General features: G+C 38.2%; 1 protein-coding gene across 1 annotated transcript; it reads right to left on the reverse strand.

The window, feature by feature from the left end:
- Nucleotides 1-74: 74 nt before the first annotated feature.
- Nucleotides 75-18532, reverse strand: LOC137169102 (snake venom 5'-nucleotidase-like). The gene is made up of 9 exons (XM_067572084.1): nt 17975-18532; nt 13199-13421; nt 11137-11325; nt 6664-6861; nt 5168-5322; nt 4395-4503; nt 3971-4120; nt 749-949; nt 75-625 (listed from the first exon to the last, which is right to left on the reverse strand). The coding sequence occupies exons 1-9, from the start codon at nt 18326-18328 to the stop codon at nt 450-452; spliced, it is 1755 nt and encodes a 584-aa protein (XP_067428185.1). The 5' UTR covers nt 18329-18532; the 3' UTR covers nt 75-449.
- Nucleotides 18533-21140: the final 2608 nt, after the last annotated feature.

Consider the following 21140-nt stretch of genomic DNA (forward strand, 5'->3'; position numbering starts at 1 on the left):
ATCCAAATATGGGAAAAGAGCACAAAAACACCATACTTTTCTTGAAGTCACAATACTTACCTATCGATATCGCAAGAAGTCGTAAAACCACAACACCTCAGTTTTTTGTATAAAGATCTTTATTTCGTGTTTCTAGATAGAAATTTGTGGATTTCCTGCCAAACGCAAAACAGTCTGAGTGTTCTTGGAGCTGCAATCTAGTGGTCGTTAGAGGAACTGCAGCTTCTCGGACGCTGTTAGCTCAAACATTCAGCTGTAGTTTTTGTCCAAATGGAGTTTAAAGACACTCCCAACCACATTGTTTCAGAGAATTTAAAATGATGTTAAAATAGTATTGCAATAAATTTCAAAACAGGTTTTCAGCTCTGTAGGATTATTTCGTCCAAGTTCACACACAGTTTATAAAACCTGTTTTTCTGTCTTCTCCTGTTTCTGGGTGATTTCAACTTTTAATTGCTCCCCCACAAAGTCCAGAGCAGCCCCAGTGAAACCAGTAAAAGCAGTGGAGTGGTTTGTCCCCAAAGTCCAGAGGCTGAGTTGTAGATCTTAATGCGTCCTTCAACATACGGATAAACTTGCTTCCTTTGTTTGATGTAGTTTGACACAGTTGAAATGTCCAAATCCCCTGTAAGGAAATATAAAACAAGTGAAATTAAGAAGAAAAAAGGTACATCTTTATTCTAAATGTCAAGTGAAGAACAACAATCAGCTTAAAAACAAAACCCTCTAAAACAGCCAGAAGCCTCACCGCTGTTATGTTTGAGCATCTCTTCTTTTATCATGGAGAATCCATCTCCTCCGCTCACCATGAAGGACGGCAGCACCACTTTATAAAGCAATTGATCCTGAACAGGCTCGAAGTGAGGAACGCGGCAATTTGTGCAGAGGATGTTGAGAGTCTTTACACGATGGTCCGGAGGTTTGGACAGGTCAAACTCTACCTGAAACCCTGTTGGAGGACACGGAAAAGATCATCAGTCTGACTCATCCTGACACATGGCTGAGGATCAAACCTCAATACTTTTTTTGTTTTCTTGGTATTTTTGAATACAGAATTACACAATAGGAGGTACAGTTCAACAGAGCAACAGTAACACAGTAACGTAAAAACAAACCCGCAGCATTCTTTGTATATAGGTATTAACATGTAAAGGATGGCAAACAAGACACAACAAAACAGACCAGACATGATGGGACAAGACAGACAAAACCAGAGAAACCGGGTTGATGGGACAAACTGCACATTGTATTTTCTTGTAGGTGTATTATAAAGAAAAGAGAGAAGAATAGTAAAACTTACACTTATATTGGGGGCCACATGTGGAAAGAGGAATCAGTGTTGAAGGTACTGCAGAAGGGGTTTTCATAGGACTTAATGTTTTTCAAAGATGTGGTAAGTTTTTCTTAGTAGATTGAGTCGGTGGGTTTATGGATACCTTGGTTCTGTCTTTCCAGTTCAGTAATATGGTCTTTTTGGCAATGGTTAGTGATATTAATATGGATGGTTTGAGTTGTTTGGGTGTCTATAATGTACAGACAGCACCAAGCCAGAAGTTTTGGGTGTGTGGTCATAGCCATTTGTTGAGGTTGGACAATATGAACATGTGTTACTTTGGCTAAAGCCCATGCAGTAAAGTTTGTGGGTAATAACGTGGGTTCTATGAGGGACTTTATATTAGATGGGTTTTGGAAAATGTGTTACTGTATATGCTTTGCCGATTAATATCTGTTGGTAGGTATATTTATGTCTGTGGTCCATTTGTCTGTACCGACTGATCTTCGATTGCCAACTGAGATGTGTTTGTTAACTGTCAGTTACCAAAAGTTGGCACCAAACGTGGGGTCAGTCTTGTTTAATTCTTTGACCAGATTAAATCAAAAATTTTAAATAAAATTTTCCAATTTTTTTACTATTTATTTTAGGAAAAGTTCTTAAAACATATTGTTCTCATCATTGCCGGATTATTCTCCTATGGGGCCCCAGGGCAAAAATTTAATCCCGACTATACATGGTAGCACTTTGGAGCTGAAATTATTAGGTGATTAATTGACAGCAAATTAATTGGCAACAATTATGATAACTGATCAATAGTTTAAGTACATTTTTTTAAGTAAAAATACCTAAGATTCTCTGATAGCAGCTTCTCAAATGTGAATATTTGCTGTTTTTTTTTTTAAGTTTTCCAATATAGTAAACTCAACATCTTTGGGTTTTTGACTGTTGATCAGATAAAATAAGTCATCTGAATATGTTAACTTGGGCTTCAGGGAATAACGAGAAATGACAATGATGATGATAAAAAAAATTTCAACATTTTGTAATACTTTATACACCAAACAATCACTCAATTGCCTTTAAAGCCAACCTGCTCTGTGGTCTGGTGTCATTGTTATTAACCTGCATTTACTGTGTCATAATTAAATGAAGAATATATGTCATGAGGACAATTGTATTTAGCTTTTTGTCTTTTACAAGTAAATTACTTGTTTTTCATTGTGAGATGGATTTTTTTCATTTTGGCATGGACCATGTGTCTCCAATCTCGAAAAAGAAGAAGCTCCTAATACATGCAATTCAATTGGAGTAAGTGTGCAGATGCTACCTTTTTTTCATGTAAAATTCATGTCACAATGGAAAAAAAAAATTTAGTTATTAAACAAAAAAAACTAAATAATTGTAATTTAACATGTTTTTCACTCTTATGACAGTAAACGCATTTATAAAAAAAAAATAGTATTTCACTTTAAACAAAGACAAAACTAGAGTAATTGTTTTTGGAGCCAAGGAAGAACATTTAAAAGTCAGCACTCAGCTTCAATCGATAATGTTAAAAACTACAAATCAAGCCAGAAATCTTGGTGTAGTCACGGACTCAGACCTTAATTTCAACAGCCACATTAAGACAATTACAAAGTCAGCCTACTATGCCCTGAAGAATATATCAAGAATTAATGGACTTATGTCTCAGCAAGATTTGGAAAAACTGCATTTATCTTCAGTAGACTCGACAACTGTACCGCTGTCTTAGCAGCTCTCCCTAAAAAATCGATCAGACAGCTGCAGCTGATTGATAACGCTGCTGCTCGAATCCTCACCAAGACCAAGAAAGTGGATCACGTCACTCCAGTTCTCAGATCTTTACTGTCTGTCAAATAATTTATTTTAAAATACTGCTGTTGGTTTATAAAGCACTGAATAGTTTAGGACCAAAATACATTTCTGATCTGCTGCTACGGTATGAAACGTCTCTCAGGTCATCTGGGGCAGGTCTGCTTTCTGTCTCCAGACTAAAAACTAAACATGGTGAAGCAGCTTTCAGTTTTTATGTTCCACATATCTGGAACAAACTCCCAGAAAACTGCAGGTCTGCTGCAACTCTCAGTTCAGCTGAAGACTTTTCTGTTTGCCTTTTATTAAACCACATTAAGGGTTAATATTTTACACTGCACTGTTACTTTTATTCTCTTGTTTTATCTGTCTTATTCCCTTTTGGCTTCTTTTTATTTCCAAATTTAACACTTTTTAATTGTTTTTATATGTCTTTTTACTTGTGTTGCTTTTATATTCTGTTTTGATGTCTTTTATGCTCTATGTAAAGCGCTTTGAATTGCCTTGTTGTTGAAATGTGCTATACAAATAAACTTGCCTCGCCTTTATTTCATTGTTTGATTTGTTTTTATTTGGGCATTTTAAATTTTCCACACACGCCCATCCTGATATTGCGTAAAATTCATGCCCAATGAAAAAAAACAAACAATGTAGGTAGCGCTGTTGCTGCAGAAAAATAACACACAAATCAAAACAAGCACCAGGCATATACTGATTTCTTTTCTTTTAAATTTGTCAGGTATTTTTACATCATCCACACATAGATGAAGAAATGTAATTGATACAGAAAGTATAAGTGTTTTAAGCGTCCTAATATCCGAAAGATAATATCAACAGATGGAAATGTAAAAACACTGATACCGGACACTTGTAGGAACTCTCCGGTGCTTTGGCCGTATCGTCTCACTGAGTGTTCGAAAGCTTTCCGCAGCGTGGAGCCCTTCAGCACCACCAGGTCGAACGTTCCTCCGAAGGGTAAAACGGCGATAAGGTCCTCCATGGTGATCGAACCTACAGACGACAAATCAACACTGTTTTTATTAAGTTTTCTTACAATAAAACTAGGGGGGTTTTTTTGTGCTTGGTGGTGTTTTAGTTTAGCAGAAAACTATGTTGATAGATCTCTGAGTGTAGTGTCACATTGTGGAAACGTTTAGAGGATCAACAGTAATTTACTTTTTCCATCCAAAATGATATCATGTTTTTCCTGGCATTTTCAGGCCCTGATTGTAAAACACAATAAAACCCTGGCTTCATTTTACTTCCAATGAAATCTGTGACACACCGTTCCTGGTATGTTCATCAATAGATGAACGGACGCCTCCTCCGTTGAAGATGCAGGCACTGACGTGGTTCCACTGGAGCCCGTCTTTGAATCCAATGGTGTTGTCAAGCTGAAGAATGGAGACGTACATGTTTTTATTCTATGTCGATATTCAATGTACCACCTGCTACTGATGAAGTATTCATTGTACACTATTTGAATCATTATTTGCTTCAAGATATTTACCACCTTGAGTGAGTTTGATGGTTTAAAACCCTCTGAAGTGTCTAGTCATCGATGAGCATTTTTTATTTATAGTAATATAACTTTATTATTATATCATGTAAAGACAAGCTGAGAAAACCAGCTGAAAGCTCTGATGTGGGACTTTCACACAGTCACACAGTATTTTTTGGAATTTTAAAACTGAATTATTGTGAATATCACCAGTTTTTTACAGGCATACATACACATACTTTCAATGAAAAAGGCACAAAAAACAGGTGATAAAGTCACTTTAAATGTAAATAGACTGTATTATAGCTGTATTTCTTACATTTTTCTGCTGTATTTGTGTGGATTAATTAGAGCTGCAACGATTAGTCGCATTAGTTGCCTTGTGGGTAATGTAGGCGCCAAGTTTTGACAAGGAAGAATGTATGGAATAAAAAAGACGATATCCCCGATTCTGCTGATTCAATTTTGATGTTTTTTTTAATAACTGTCCATCATGCGTCCGACAGTGTTATAGGAGTGCAATGCTAAATCTGTGGAGTACTCTTTTAAAGACTTACCATGGCATCACAGATGAGGTTTCCCAGGTTGCATTCACGAAAGCGACACTCCTCAGTGCTCCCATTCAGAAAGACCAGAGTCTTTCCCACCACCTGAGCTGAGTAGTCTCCCATTTTTTTTTTCCATTCCTCCACTTCAGCAAGAATATCTGGATCTGGATGGGACATTATTCAGTTTTAGGCAGAGTTGAGGTAATAATTTACTCAGTCTGCTTTAAACGTTCTGCCTTGTCTACCTGCTTTTAACCCATATGGGCTGCAAGGAGAGATGGATTGAGAGAAATCTAAACAACTTTTGCTGAATAAAATGTCACATGTGTTTAAAATAGACTCAGTATTTATAAAAATGAGTCAAAAAAGGCCACAATACCAGATCTTTAAGGCCCTGATTGTTAATTGTTTTCAATGAGAGTGAAGCTCTTTTGCTTTTGCGTTGCTGAGCACCTCGCATTTTTCCACTCTATGCCCCTCACGTATTTGCAGGAATGCCTCGAATTAAAAGACTTCAACTCAGAGTGGAAAAGCGCCCGACGACATTAACATTTTTTCCCATCGTCCAATCGGATAAATTGAGGGGTGACAACAACAAGTGGAGATAACAGTCATGGAGGACAAACTAGTGGTGGCTGTTGCTAGATACCTGGAACTATGTGTCTTTACCAACCGTAGTAACCGTGATCTGAACATAAAACAACAGGCGTGGAGTGCGTTTGCTTCACACCAATACCAACAGTTCGGCTAAAGACAGATGATTCAGTGGTTGCCTTGCATTTGTACGTGCAGTGTGTGGTGCGCCTGGTGTTTTGCAACTTGCAAAAAGCGCTCTGTCTGACTTGACATATTGTGGTCATCAGTGCTACTTCTTTTTATACTTCTGCTGTGGTAAACATATTTGAGACGTATTGTATTTTTACACTCTGCTGACATGCTGCTTTTATTAACTAAACTAAACATTCGCTTGTAGTGTTTGTCTAAGTCTGTGTGGTCTTGGCCAGAATTTCTGTAATTTTCTCATTGTGAAGAAATCCCTTAAAAAGACTAAAATCAACCTCATCAACCTCTGTGCTTTAGACCTCCGTTGTTGTTCAAAAACTATTAAAAATACATCAGTGAACCACATACCTGCACTGGGGACATGTTGTTTAGAAACGGCCCCAGAGACTACTAACAGTGTTCACATTTTCAGTCTCCAGAGAGTAGTTCTGTGTAAGACAGACACCAATGAGCATGTTTTGGAACATAGTTCTGTTTACAGCTTTGCTAGCTTGTTGTGCTACGTATCACAACCTCTTGACTTTGTACGGAAGCTCTTTGAGAAATGTTGACTGTCTGTGTCAGAGTCTAATCGCAAAACTGCTGCTCTGCTCGTCACAGTGCAAGAGAGTTTCAGAAAAACTTTTCTCCTTGCAACAATAGAGGAAAAAGACAGATGAACAGTCCAACAAGAACAGGTCAAAAAGCTAACAAACATTACACTGGGACTTGGAGATTTTTACCCTGTGGGATGCTGCTGTCCAGCAGGATGGGGTTGCCTTCAGCACGCAGTACTTTTCCAGCTTCATCAAATGTTACGTCCAGACGACCCAGATATTTTCCAAAGGCATAGGCCTGCACAACAGGAACCTGCCGCCCATCCTCTGAGGTCACCATGAATGGATAAGGACCTGCAGGGACTTCATTAGAAGGATGAGGTCCTGAAACAAAAAAGTGTGGACAGGAAAAATCGTTAACAAGGAAAGGGTTGCGATAACATCTTCAAACACACATTTAAAAAGCTGGTACAAGAGAAAGTTCAGCATTTTAAACCATGTGACTAAAAAGGTTATCATAATTGTTGTTGATTGCTTTGCTACTGATGACTTAATCGTTTCAGTTCAGAGTATTGTTATGTGAAGCAGCTCTGATGAAGGTTGTGGAGTCTGGCCGCTATCAGGTAAAATATTTGATCACTCTTGCTTACAAAAAGCCAATTTATACCCTGATATTAATTAAAAGGGTGCCGAAAATCATAATATATGCACACATACGATGAATTTGTTCCCTGGAATTAATCTGTATGCATTAATCAACCATTTCATGGGTCGCTCTCAGGTTACATCCTACACAGCTGTTATCTCACTGGTTGCCCATTGAATGCTCACTGACAACAATATCAAAGGTTAAACTGACCGAACTCTGAGTGCAGCCGGGAGGAGAGAAAAATCTGTGTCACGTGAAAAGGATGGTTCACACCGTCTGTGGATCATCAGCTATTTGCGGCAGCGCTCAGAGCTCAACACACAATCACTGTAGTTCTGTGTGTAAAACGGAAAAAAATAGTCTTGAAGTGTAAAAAATATACTTCATGCTGCAGTTATGTGCTTTGTAAAGCACCTAGGTATTGATTTACATAGAAATAAATCTGCTCTTTCAGACGCCCTTTAAATAATTGACTGAAAAAAGCTGCTGAAATGCTTTCTGTGTAGACAAACTGTTGGTCTGTTATTTTGGTTGCTCTGCCCTAATTTTGCTTTTCTAACTCTAATTACTGGCAAACATGACAGCACATAGTAAACATAGATATAAGCTTTTAAACAAACCTGTCAGTCACATTAATGTTTTTTTTTCCTCTGTCAGTGGGTTTAACTGAGTCGCACAACACAAATGTGGACTTCACAAGAAGTCTTGGATGCATTATTGTCAGCTTCAAGACATTCTTACTCACTAACGTCCAAATAATGACTAAGCGCTGGCCAGATAGACTAAGTGTCACTTGTTACACACTGCCTGATCTTTGCCTCAGAAAAAAAAATTTTTTTCCAGACCAACAACTCACTTCCTCAGCCTAGCCAATGACTGTTCACTGCTGTTTATACATGACAGTACGGAGATATTTATGGAGGCCATACTCCATGTCGACAGCATGTTTACTCTTCAGTAAACCACCAGTATGACAACTCAAAGTTTCCTCTCATGCTGGAGCTACAACACAGCTCACAGAGATGGACAGTCTTAGATGCTGCTGCAGGAGAATAAATGAAACAAGGAGAAGAGTATCATTTTAGAAACACATGTGAAGATGAAGTCAAGCAAGTTAATAGCCTACTAACAAGACTCAAGGTCTACAGCCATAGTAGCGCCCCCATCAGGCTGTAATGTTTATAAAAAACAGAATAACTGGATGGATTGCTATTGCTATTTGTACATCTATCAAATATCCAGGCCTATATTTATATTCTTGGTCTTTACTTTAATATCTTTGCATGATTTACAGTCCTTTATGCAGCCCCTCAGTTCAGCCTTTGTCTGAAACAGGCAGTTTTAGCTCCTGTCTCTTTAAGGCCCCCTTCTCCTCCTGCTGAGCCCGCTCTGTTCTGATTGGTCAGCTTCAGGAGGCTTCCTCCGGCTCCAGAGGCTACATCAACAAACCATGAAACAAACTACAGTATAGTAGGATTTCACTACTTTTTCCTCATTCTTTACTTGAAATGGAGACTTCTCAAATACATCCAGACATGCTCGAGCTGAAGTACAATCCAAAATATGAGAGTGGACAACGCAAACGACACACGGAAAAACATTAGCAACAACCTTAGCAACCAAGGCTATGGAACAGACAGCCGTTTATGGGCATGTGCGACAAGTCTAAGTCAGCTCATCAGCAAGGTAGAAAAAAACATTGAAAACGAAGCATCGGGGCAGGTTGAAGCCCTGGCTTTTGACTTGCCGGAAACATTTTTACATACATTCACCTCAAGTTTTAGAACTTTGCCCCTGTTTAACATCCAACATCAACAGTATATAAAAACAGAAAACCAGAAAAAGCATAATATACTCCCCTATAAGAGTTTTCAGGACATCTCAGACTCAGCTGATCAGGCTCAGCCCTAGCTTGTCAGACTTGACTCAATATGAGTCAGTCTTTAGCCTCAGCTGCACTTTTGATGCATTTATGTCATATTGTTCAGACTGTAAGTACAGTCAAGTCAGAAGTCAGTGATATTGAGACTTTCCGACAGCTATGATATCCTCTGCTTGGCTAACAGAACGACACAAGTCAAACAAACAAACTGCTGACAAAATGGCTGCAAAGCCAATATTGCTGGCATTTAAATAAAATCCAATATTAACATTAATATAATCACTTCAGCTAGTGAGAAGACATATGTACTCGCTCTTTTTGTATAGCATAAAAAAATATTAACGCTCTATTAAGTATGAAAATATAGAATAATAGAAAGTAACATCAATGTAGACAAACTTAACTGATAATAAAATGTTTTAAATTTTCGGTTCTTGTTATAAGTAAATTACTGGCTACCAACTTGTTTTTTTTTTTTTTTGAGATTTATAGTTTTATGGTTTTTTGATTAAGCACAGAAACAAAACACAATCACAGAGTGAACAGAGAGGGCTCATCAAAACAATACTTAAGGTAGCAAGGTAAACATGACCTCAAGTAAAGGGCATTTAACTGTATCTTTACACAGAAATACAGTCATCCATTAACAACACTGCTGTTACACTTATGTAAACATGCCTGATGTAATGAGGGTAAATGTGTTTGTTAATTTCACAACCTCATGAAAAGCCAAAACACCTGAATTCTGTCCAAAAATGAATACATGATACAGTAGGTCCCCCACTTCTTGAGAAAGCAAGCCACCCTAATGAGTGACCTGGAAGAGAGCTTATCCCAAGCCACCAATTTTGTTTTGCTCATTTCAGTGAATCACAGTGATGCCAGAGGTGCAGAGGAGGATTTCCAATTCATGACAATAATTTTCTGTCCTACAGAGCATGACGGCAGTCTGGACCCAATGCAGCTGAGCAGCTGATAAATGATCCAAACTGGCTACCATCCTTGTTTGGATTACGCAACTATCTTTCTTCTGCAGAAGATTAAATATTTTTTCATCCAGACAGCTAAAAGAATCTTTGAGGATTCTGGAAATATCTTCAGGGCATCAAGCTGGTAACGCAGTTTTCAAGTAAAAACGTATCTACAGCAGGAGTTTCAGGTTTTTTCTTCAAATACCTCCGTCCACATTAAAATGTCGAAACGAGTCATTCTCCACCTACTGGGCATGTGCGGAGGACAGACGAAGATGAAAAACTGTTTTGTTTCCACTGCGGGTTCTTGACATTTAGTTTATTGCGAATAGATTACGACAGTTTCAGTGAGAGACAGGTGGGAGATAGCTACGTTTAACACTAAACCAGCTATGTTGTTATTGTCGTGTTTTTATCCTCTTTCTTTCAAATGAAAAACAATAAAATGCCACAATACTGCCACCATCGGTTATGTCAGTGATATGACAGCATTTCTAAAAAGCTCAGTTTTTCCCCAAGCCTGCATTTTCACATTTACTCCGTTTTCAGGGGAGAAAAATGCCATTTTAGTTTGGACGTACGGCCAAAATGGAGAGAAGAAGATGCGTTTACGAATTTAGCTGGCATAGTCTGGACATTGTCTCATGGCCACAGGCTCCAACCAAACTTCTCCAACTGATCTTTTCTAAACTAAACAAAATGGCAGTTGCTGGCAGTGCTTCATGGCAGGTTGGAAAGCATTAAGGTTACATAACTTCCTGGGTAGCTCACTGCACCTGTCATTCCTTAGATCCAGAAATCCTCAAACTCAATTTTACCATCCTTGTAACTCATTAGATATTTTGTTATTATTTCTTTAAATAGTAACTATTTTTACAGCTGAAAATATTTAGATATCACCACAATTTATCACCATATAACACAAACAGCACAACCTTTCAGAGCAGCTGCTGCAAATTCATTCGTTTTGAACTGCAATAAACAAAAAGGTATAAAAATAAACAATAACTTAAAAGGTTTATATGTTTGTGACTAAGCAGAGCTCCATCTTACTCTTGAATTAAACCTAAAGGGCACAGGGAAAGTTTAAACATGCATTAGAGCTACAAATCAAGATATGACAGATGTAGCATTGACAGCTGTATTCACCTCCTCACCTGTATAGAGGAAAGTGTTGGTGTGTCCGCCGATCACGACGTCAACACCACGCACCTTCTTGGCGATCTCCTTGTCGACGGTGAAGCCGGAGTGACCCAGAGCGATGATCTTATTGATTCCCAGCGTCTGCAGTTTGTCCACCTCCAGCTGCAGTGCTTTCACCTCATCCTCGAACTGCAGGTGTGGTCCTGCAGAGCAACAGGGACAGACTTGTAAAAAAATATCTGTCAAACCTGGTAGCGCCCCCATCAACAACTAGCAGTGGTGGAAGAATCCTTTACTTAAGTAATAATACCAATACAGCAATGTAAAAGTACTCCATTACAAGTAAAAGTCCTGCATGAAAAATCCTACTTAAGTAAAAGTATATGAGTATTAGTAGCTTGATGTAGTTAAAGTATTGCAGTAAAAGTAGTGGTTTGGTCCCTCTGACTGATATATTATTATATATGACATCATTAGATTATTAATACTGAAGCATCAGTGTTAGAGCAGCATGTTACTGTTGTAGCTGCTGGAGGTGGAGCTAGTTTCAACTACTTTATAAACAGTTTGCTAGTTTAGTCCAGTGGTTCCCAACCTAGGGGTCAGGCCCCTCCAAAGGGTCAGCAGATAAATCTGAGGGGTCGTGAGATGATTAATGGGAGAGGAAAGAAGAAAAAACAAAGTTCTGATACACAAATCTGTTTTCAGTTTTTGGACTTTTTTTCTTATCTTTGATTTTTGGTGAAATATTGCATCATTTGAACATTTATTAAAATGAAAGCATGTGAGAAGTTTAGAGGGAAAAATCACTATTTGGTGGAGCTGTTAACAACTCATAGACATGTGAAATGTGACCCCGACTACACACTGCTTTTTGTAAGACGTCAAAATCCAAAAAGGTTGGAAACCACTGGTTTCATCTTTAACAATGTGTTGCATTTTAAAAGCTTCTTATATAATCCATTGTGTCAAATCTTCAAGTACAAGTACCTCACCATTTTACTTTAGTACACGTTATTAATGGGACGTAACCTTATGAACGTCTGTGTACTGAAATGTTGTTCCCAATAAATCTCCTCTAATTGCAAGCACAGAAGACAGTGTGCGGGAGTTCTTTGATCTATAGCTGTTTTCAGAGAAGAAGCTCTAAAAAGCCACTGTACGCTACTTGATCAGAATCAAATGACAAACAGACACAGTTAGCTGTAGACGAGCTGGTGAACATAGTGGAACATTTAGCAACTAAAGAACCAGATATTTCCCTCAGGAGTTGGTAGAGAGCAAAAACAGAGCTAAACGAGTGTGAATATTGGACCTAGATTCAGCAGGGGGACAGAAACAACCTCAGTTGTAAATCATCAGAAGTTTTCTTGCACTCCAGGGGTTATACTAGACTCAAACCTATCATTTTACAGCCGAGGATGGTGCAATCATGCTTCCTTCAGTTGACACAAAAGCTACAATTAAATCATTTTAAGTAGTTGCAGATGTTGAGAGAGCAGCCCATAACGTTAAATCCTCTCACTTTAATGGCTCTTATTCTCTCTAGTCCGGCCTAAGCCATGAGTCAACTGCATGCCCTCACTTTGTTCAAAATGCTGCAGATAGCATGTTAACAAACTCCAGAAAAACAGATCACATCCCCCCTGTTCTGGCATCTTTGCATGGTGAGTTTTAGAATTCATCTTAAGATTTTCCTTATAACTTTTATGACTTTTAATGGTTGAACCCTTGTTATGTTGTTCATGTTTCATATCTCTTATGAACCACAGAGCATCCTGAAATTCTCAGGCATCTCAGGAGATTCTCAGTTTTGATTTTATTTGACCTGACTACTATAAGCCCCTTTGGCAAGATGATAAGAAGTTTCTACATTTCCTTTTGGAAGACGTTTTTTTGTTGCGACATGCCAAAAATTCCTTTTAACTCATCCTAACAGGTGGAGAAGAAACAGTGTATACTATACTGATGTAGACTGACAGAGAGAGATTATATATAATCTCATACGCTGTAATGTTTACAGTGAAAATGAACTTGTAAATGATGTGTGACAGAAAACGAACCACTTCTCCTCACCTGGCTTGGACAGAGCAGGCGTTTCCCGTGATGTGTATCCTACCACGCCCACCCTCTCACTGCTAACATTAAGTATCTTATATGGTTGATAATATTTGCCAAATGTCGGGGCCAGAGTTTTGTCTGTTTTGATGTTAGCACTGACAATCGGACACTGGATCTGCTGCAGGAACGGTTTCATGAGTCCGTCCAGTCCGTTGTCAAACTCGTGATTCCCAAAAACCTGAAAAGCACAAAGAGAAGTCAAATAAAGAACTTGGATTGATTGGTTCCTCTAGATGTTTCTGATAGTTAACGATGAAGTGTTAAAGAGGGAAGTTTGAATTTTGTTTGGAAATATGAAAAGTAATTTGATTTACTGTTTTTATTAGCAGATGACTGAAGCCTCTGAAAAGCTTCAAATAAAGTTTTAAATACATTTTTGCAGAAATCGAGGGATGTAGATTTGATCCCTCATCCACCATTACATTGAAAGAGCTTAAAGAAGGGATCTTTAAATTGCTAGTAAGAACAGGATGAATGTGAGTCATAAGCGGTTCAACCAAGCTGATTTTCCCAACTCAAATTGTTTCATTTGTATTTATAAAATGGGTAGAGGTATAAAGCAGTAGAGCAACATATCTTGACAGCAGGTTGGTCTGCTGGTTAGACAGACCGGTTTATAAAGGACCAGTGTGTCAGGTTAGGGTGGCATCTAGCAGTGAGGTTGCAGATTGCAACCAACTGAATACCCTTCCCCCTCCCAAGCATGCAGGAGAACCTACGGTGGCTGCGAAAAAGGTGAAAGGCCCTCTCTAGAGTCAGTGTTTAGTTTGTCCATTCTGGGCTACTGTAGAAACATGGTGGTGCAACATGGCGGGCTCCGTGGAGGGGGACCTGCTTCCTATGCAGATATAAAGGGCTCATTCTAAGGCAATGAAAACACATTGATTCTTAGTTTCATGGGATTATACAATAATTAAAATATACTTATGAATATTATATACCATTTCTGCCAATCGATCCCCCTAAATCTTACACACTGGACTAATCTGGATTATTTCAGTGGCGACCGGCCAATAGAGGGCGGATGTGTGACACCCCACCAGCCACAAAGTTTACCTCAGAGCCAGCAAACTTCATAAATTATTATTAAATATTTGATCATATAAACTAGTTTTTACTTTCACAGCATTTGATATACTACAAATTAAACTCTACAGTATTAAACTGATCACACAAATTAATCTATTTAGTAATTTATATGGTTGTTTTATTGGATGTAAAAACCAATAAAACAATGGGATTCATAAGGGATTGAGTAGCCAATCAAGAGCCCACACAGGGAAGCTGTCTGTCATTGTATTTCTCACGCTATCAACAATTAATTGTCGATTATTGTTGGAGAAGCAGAGAGACTTCTAGCCACTTCATTCCACTCAGTGGAATAAATACTGTATGACAGTCTTATATTTGTGTCAGATGAGGGAGAGGTGTTAGTTTGAGCTCTGACTTTCCTCAACTTCTTCCTGTTTACATCCGGTATCATTGTTCCAGTCCAGCAGATGGTGACAATATGACAGAAAAGGAGCGGTCAGTAGGAAGACGATAGGCTTCACTGTAGGCTGTTGGCATACACATATTTGCATTGCTTCTGTGACAATCACAGAAGCAGTCGGCCTTCAAGCATTAAGTAGAAAGGCAGAATATGATATCAAGACAGTTTTTTTTATGTTTGTGAAAAAAAAAATAATGTACATTCAGTATTAAAGGTAAATACACTTTTTTTGTTTTCTAGAGGATCTTTCTGACTGGTGAGAGAAGAGACAGTGAAGTAGACAAGCTGTTGGATGGACTGTCTTTGCTTTTTTGATTAAATTGTTGAGTATAATTGTAAGAGTCCTCTATAATTGGAGTCAAAATTTGGTGCAATAAACAGGACAACAATGCTATTGTGAAAGCAGAAGCCCCGAGTGCCTGTAGCCCCTTCCAGGTAAATAATCACCTGCCACCATTGGATCACTTTAGTTCTGCAAGGCACACAAACAATAAGCATGGTAGTCGGACTTAAATCTTTGAGTATTTCCTCCTTTAGTTCAGGTTGTTGATCTGCACACACAGACTTTTGTCCTCTTTCACAGAACTGTACCACAGCTCATTAAAGAACAAGAATGTTAATTCAGTCCGACTACCAAAATGTTTCTGGAAAGAAGATGGACGCTGAGATCCAACAGACAGCAGTTCTTTCAAGCATGAAAAGTAGAGCAGAGGAGAACAAAAAGTTTGTTGATGGGACCCCAACATCTGTCAACCGCTGACGCTCTGAAAATCAACCAGAAAAAAAACAACACAACAGAGTAACTCTTTGTTCCTGATTGGGACAGAAACCACTCTTTCAGTCAGTAAATCCAATCCCAAAACATGATACTCTGATGCACCAGCAGATACTGGTGCAACACCACCAATAACACCCAATAACAAGTGAAATTTTGCGAAGGTTCCGTGTGTAGCTAATAAAGGCAGACACTACTCAGTCAGCATTAATTTGGTGATTTGCAGGTCTAAATACACATTAAAACATTAATAATTTAACATTTTTTAAGAAGAAAGAAGAGCAGTTTAACTCAGTTTAACTTCACTTCAAAATACAGTATAGTTGCTGATGACACAATGATTAAATCTAACAGATTTTGCAAAAACTTTCACCTGTAAATCAAATTTGGCCCACTTTTAATCTAGACATCACCAACTCACCAAAGAAATGCTCAAATCACCACAACATGCATTCAAAATACATGAGAAAGGACAAAATACAAGTAGATGAAGAAAACATCTTCACCACTTTGACAATACATATGTTGCCTTTAGAAAAGAAACTGCAAGAAGAACAAATTAAGAAACACATTTACCGATTTGACGCCACATAAAAATGTGTTGCAAATACAGAAAACACAGGAAAATAAAAAAGCATAGTCATAACAGATGTTTCTAGGGGGCACTAAAGCTGATGAACAAGCCTGTGTGTGTGATTTGCTGAGGATGACCATTCATCAATGATGCTGAGGTAATTTTTTAGATATGGACTAGAAATGTTCATGTATATGCTGATGATACACAACTTTATATTTCTCTTAAACCTAATGAGAGAGCAAATGTACCACATCTTCTTAGCTGTTATTCCTACAGAGAATTATCAGCGACTCTGCAGCTCCCCTTGGCTTTATGGAGCTTTGTAGTGAGTTTCAACTCATTGTTTAGCTGTCAGGCTGCAACTTTACTGTTTTGGTTCACTCTTAATGCTCTCATACTGTCATTTTCGGCTGATTTTCTTTGTCCACTTTTTCTAAATGTGATGTCAAAGCGTTAAAGTTGCAGTGCGTTGAGCTCCCTCAGCCACTGTATAGAGGTCATTTATTAAAACATCCCATTTCAAGGTAAAACACATCAGCAGGAAACAGTTTGTTCTCTATCAGAATATAAAATGTGACTCAACTAATTGATCTAGTTCTGGTGCAAAGATTGGAAGGCACAGAGAGCAGACAGCTGATCCATTAAAACGTTTCTCTCTTTGAGTCGCTGCTATTAAGCTAATTAAAACTAACTGAGGCTTTTAGACTGAAACCAATAAATCACCTTTCCTTTCCTTCCTCTCAGTTAGAGTCTGATTCCTCATCAACACAAACCTTTCTTTTATATCTTTATGGATTTAATAGTGTAAGTAAGGGATCTGGACACTTCTTCCACCACCGGAAATAAAACATGTTTTAGAGTAATAAAGTCATTAAAAACTGATCATACCATTTCCATCATGTTATGGAGAAGATCAATAATGTAATTTCCCATTGGAATTAATCAGTTGTGGAAGCAGTACTGTACTCACTTAAGTAAAAGTAGAAATACTCTGTTACAAGCAAAAGTCCTGCATTCAAAATAAGTAAAAGTACGTAAGTATTTGCATCAAATTATACTTGAAGTACCAAAAATACTTATGAAGCAGAATCATACATATTGCTGAATTATAATTACTCATGTGTGAGCATCACTTAATGCTGCAGCTGGTAAAAGTGAAGCTAGTTCTAATTACAAGCTTAATTGATACATCATACTTTATTAGTTGTTTCTATTCTTTATTAATAACAGAACAATATTTTCCTCCAACTTGTAGAGTAGAAGTATCAAGTAGTAGAAAATGGAAATACTCAAGTAAAGTACAAGTTCCTCAAAACTGTACACGAGTACAATACTTGAGTAAATGCACTTGGAGCTGCAGTGATTAATCGATAAGTCAATCAATAGAAAGTTAATTACGAGCTATTTTGATAATGATTAACTATTTTGAGTCATTTTTTAAGATAAAATGACCAAAGTCTCTTATTCCACCTTCTCAAATGTGAATATTTTCTGGTTTCTTTAGTCCTCTATGGGTTATAGACTGATGGTTGGTACAAAACAAGACATTTAAGGACGTCACTTTGGGCTTTGAGATACGGTGATTGACTTTTTTTTTTTTTTTTTTTTACCATTTTCTGGTTGAACTAATCGATTGAGAAAATAATCGTCAGATAAATCGATAATGAAAATAATCGTTAGTTACAGCCCTACACTTAGTTACATTTAATCACCGGTGTATGCAAAGTATCTGCTCATCTATCTGTTTAATAATGCACATCACTTTAATTGCAGTATTACACACCAGTGAGTGAATGTCCTGACATACTTCTCCAATGCAGATCATCAGACAGATAGAAATGTTTCTACTGTCTTCTGGTTTCAGATGAGATCATAAATCATTCCTACCATGGCATCATAATGCAGTTTGTTCATAAAATGCGCAGCCTCGGCGCCCTTGTAGAAGTTGAACCAGACGGTCCCCTGGAACTGGTCTCCGGCGTCCAGCAGAAGCACGTTCTCCTCGGCGTTGCGGATCCTCTTGACCATCGTGGCTCTCCGGGCAACTCCGGCGAAACATTCGCTGCTTTTGCCGCACGTCCCAGAGTTCTTACTGGTCTCCTCCACCCGGGCGTGCACGTCGTTGGTGTGGAGGAGAACCAGGTCCCAGGCGGTGGAGACGGGGAAGCCCAGCGGCAGCAGCAGGAGGAGGGGGAGGCACAGCCGCGGCAGAGCGCTCCGCTCCGGGCGCACCGCTCCCATCTCTCCGCTGCGCGCAAAAACACTGGAGGACGAAACCGGGGGACAGTGGCTGGTGGAGGTGCTTGTTTTTCTTACATGACCCACAGGAATCTTTCTTGTTTTCCTTTTCTCTGCTCCTTCTGCTCTCTGTCAGTCTTCTTAAGGATTAAATTACACTCCGCTTACACTACATAATGGGCAGACTGACAGAGACAGAGAGTGTCAAGAGGCACCGCTGGGAAAAAAGGAGGAGGAGGAGGAAGGCTTCAGGGAGGATTTTCGTTGTTATAGCTACGCCTTTTCTTCTCTGATGTCTCCCCCTACCTTTGACTTATTCGCACACTTGTCAACCAGACACTCATTGGATGGAGGCTGTGCGTATCTGGAGGATTTTGACGCATCTCCTTCAGGCGAGGCGAGTATATTTGTAGTCTAGAGCAATTTTCAGGAAAAAAGGAATTCTAAGTGCTTTAACATAGGACATAAAGAGACAATGAGATTTAAAAGAAACATAAAAACAACTCAAAAAAACATGGTTAAAAACAGAATGACAGAAAAGCTCCTTACACCACAAATCTGACAATCTGGAGATGGAGGACGTTTGTTTCCTGATCCAAAGCTTTGACGCTTTGTTTATGTGCCTTCAAAACAAAATAATCCCAGTAAAACTGAGATAATCTACAGTGAAGTCTGCAGGGAAGCAGCACCTAAACAGAGAGAGGAATAAAAGATGTGAAAGATTGAAGATGTTAATTGTTTTTTACTGTATGCCCATGCTGTTACCACATCATGCATCTATTCATATTTTTAATCACTAAGCATCAAAGAGCTGTTCTGTAACATTTCCTTACAGAACCATGTATATGAAGTAAAATGAATAACAAGGCAACACAGTAAAAAAAAATATCTAACTGCAAAACACACAATTTTGGCTCAGAATCTGTTTACAATGTGATATTTTTGTCCCAATAAAGATGTAATTGTCCTGTTGTTAATTAGATGCAGTCATGCATAATTTACATTCCTTACAGCGCTGCTCTAAAAACCTACATGTATTCAGACCAGAGAAGAGTGTGTATGCTTCTCTTTTACTTCCATGCCATTAAGCAAAAAGCAAATGGAACTTAAACAGAGAGAGAGAGAGAGAGAGAGAGAGAGAGAGAGAGAGAGAGAGGAGGAAAAAATGAAAGAGGGATGAAATTTGCTCTCTGCAGCTGATGTTGAAAGGTAACACAAGAAGATTCGATAAGGGATTCAATAGAGGATTTGGATTCGATTTTTGATGATTGAATAAACATTTTAGTCATTTTTAATCCAAATGCCAAATGTATTTTTGGGTTTTGGACTGTTAGTTAAAAAAAACAAACATGTACAGACATCACCTTTAACTTTTTTACAGACAATAGTTGCAGCCCTATATTACAGTTTAATATACACCTTGTGTAAAAGCTTGCACATCACATCCACTTATTGTCAAAATATAAGCAGACTGTATTCTGTACATACACTGTGTCCATCAATAAACACACATAGACCGCCTACTACATATATATCACATGCTTTGCAGGATTTCTAACCCTGTATCTACAGTTTATTGTAACAATTTGATCTGTGTATTAGGGATGTGCAGAGAGCCCAGTATTTCTATTTGTATCTGTATTTGTTGAGGCAGCACAATTATTTGTATTTGTATTTGAATAAAAGTGGAAAGAGGCTTAAAAATCCTGTTTTTTTTTTGTTTTGTTTTGTTTTTACTACACTTTTAATTTTAGAAAATTAAAGTGTTACAATAAGTGTTCATGCATAAACTACCTTACAAAGACGGTCCCCACAGCGGGTCTTGAACTGGAGTCTCTCAGATCACAGAAGACTGCACTGACTACTGAACTACAACTTTACTCATCACCTCATTGAAGACAGACCTTAAGTAAACAAACTGTGACTGCTTTCAACTTGAAAATGAAAGGAAACCTGAAGCCTACACACATTGTATTAAACACAGTTAGTAAACACTAGGCCAAAAACTAAAAACACCAGTACGATCCTTTATTTCTTGCCTGATCTTTATCATCCCTCAGCTCTGCCGTCGGGCACGTCTATTCATATCAAACTATGTAAGCAAGTCAATTGGCAGGAAAGTAAAAACATTCTAATTCACAGCATCAAAATATCTAGATGGCGTAACATAAAGTCCAGATGTTGCTTCTCTCCCACTCCTAAAACAAACAATGGGAGGGAACAAGTCCAAGCAAGTTCTCTTGAAGTTTACACAAAGTATTCTGGGAAAACATAATATCACTTTCACTGTCACACCTTTTACCCCACTCCCCAAAAACGTCATCCTTTAACATTCACAGGATGCTTTTCACATTAGAAGTGCTTTAGAGGAAGCCAAAGCGTAGCATCACATTTAAAGTCTAACATTTTGACTATTATGGATTCCAGGTATGCAATCCAAGCTTTCCAAGTCCTGAAACTAACTATAAAACAGTCCTACTGATTGTGCCCAAAATCTACAAATCCTATTTACTACACAGCGTACTATATTTACCCTCCACCATTTCATTTGAGTGTGTAAATTCCATGACAGGTTCACTACTTTCTGCTATCAATCACACAATTGGGATGCTGCACAAAGCACTGAAAAACAGGCAGAAAATAATGTGATAATTAAAAAAACCTCCTGCAATCACTGAGGAGAGGAAATTAATTAGTAACACAGCTAATAAGCTATGATAGCTCAGTTCAGCTCAGGTCAGCACAGTTCACCTAATTTGAAAAAGAGGGGAAAAATCTGGCACAGATTTACTTTTTTCCAATGATCACATAATTT

This window comes from Thunnus thynnus, chromosome 18 (genome assembly GCF_963924715.1).
Source record: "Thunnus thynnus chromosome 18, fThuThy2.1, whole genome shotgun sequence".
NCBI lineage: Eukaryota > Metazoa > Chordata > Actinopteri > Scombriformes > Scombridae > Thunnus > Thunnus thynnus.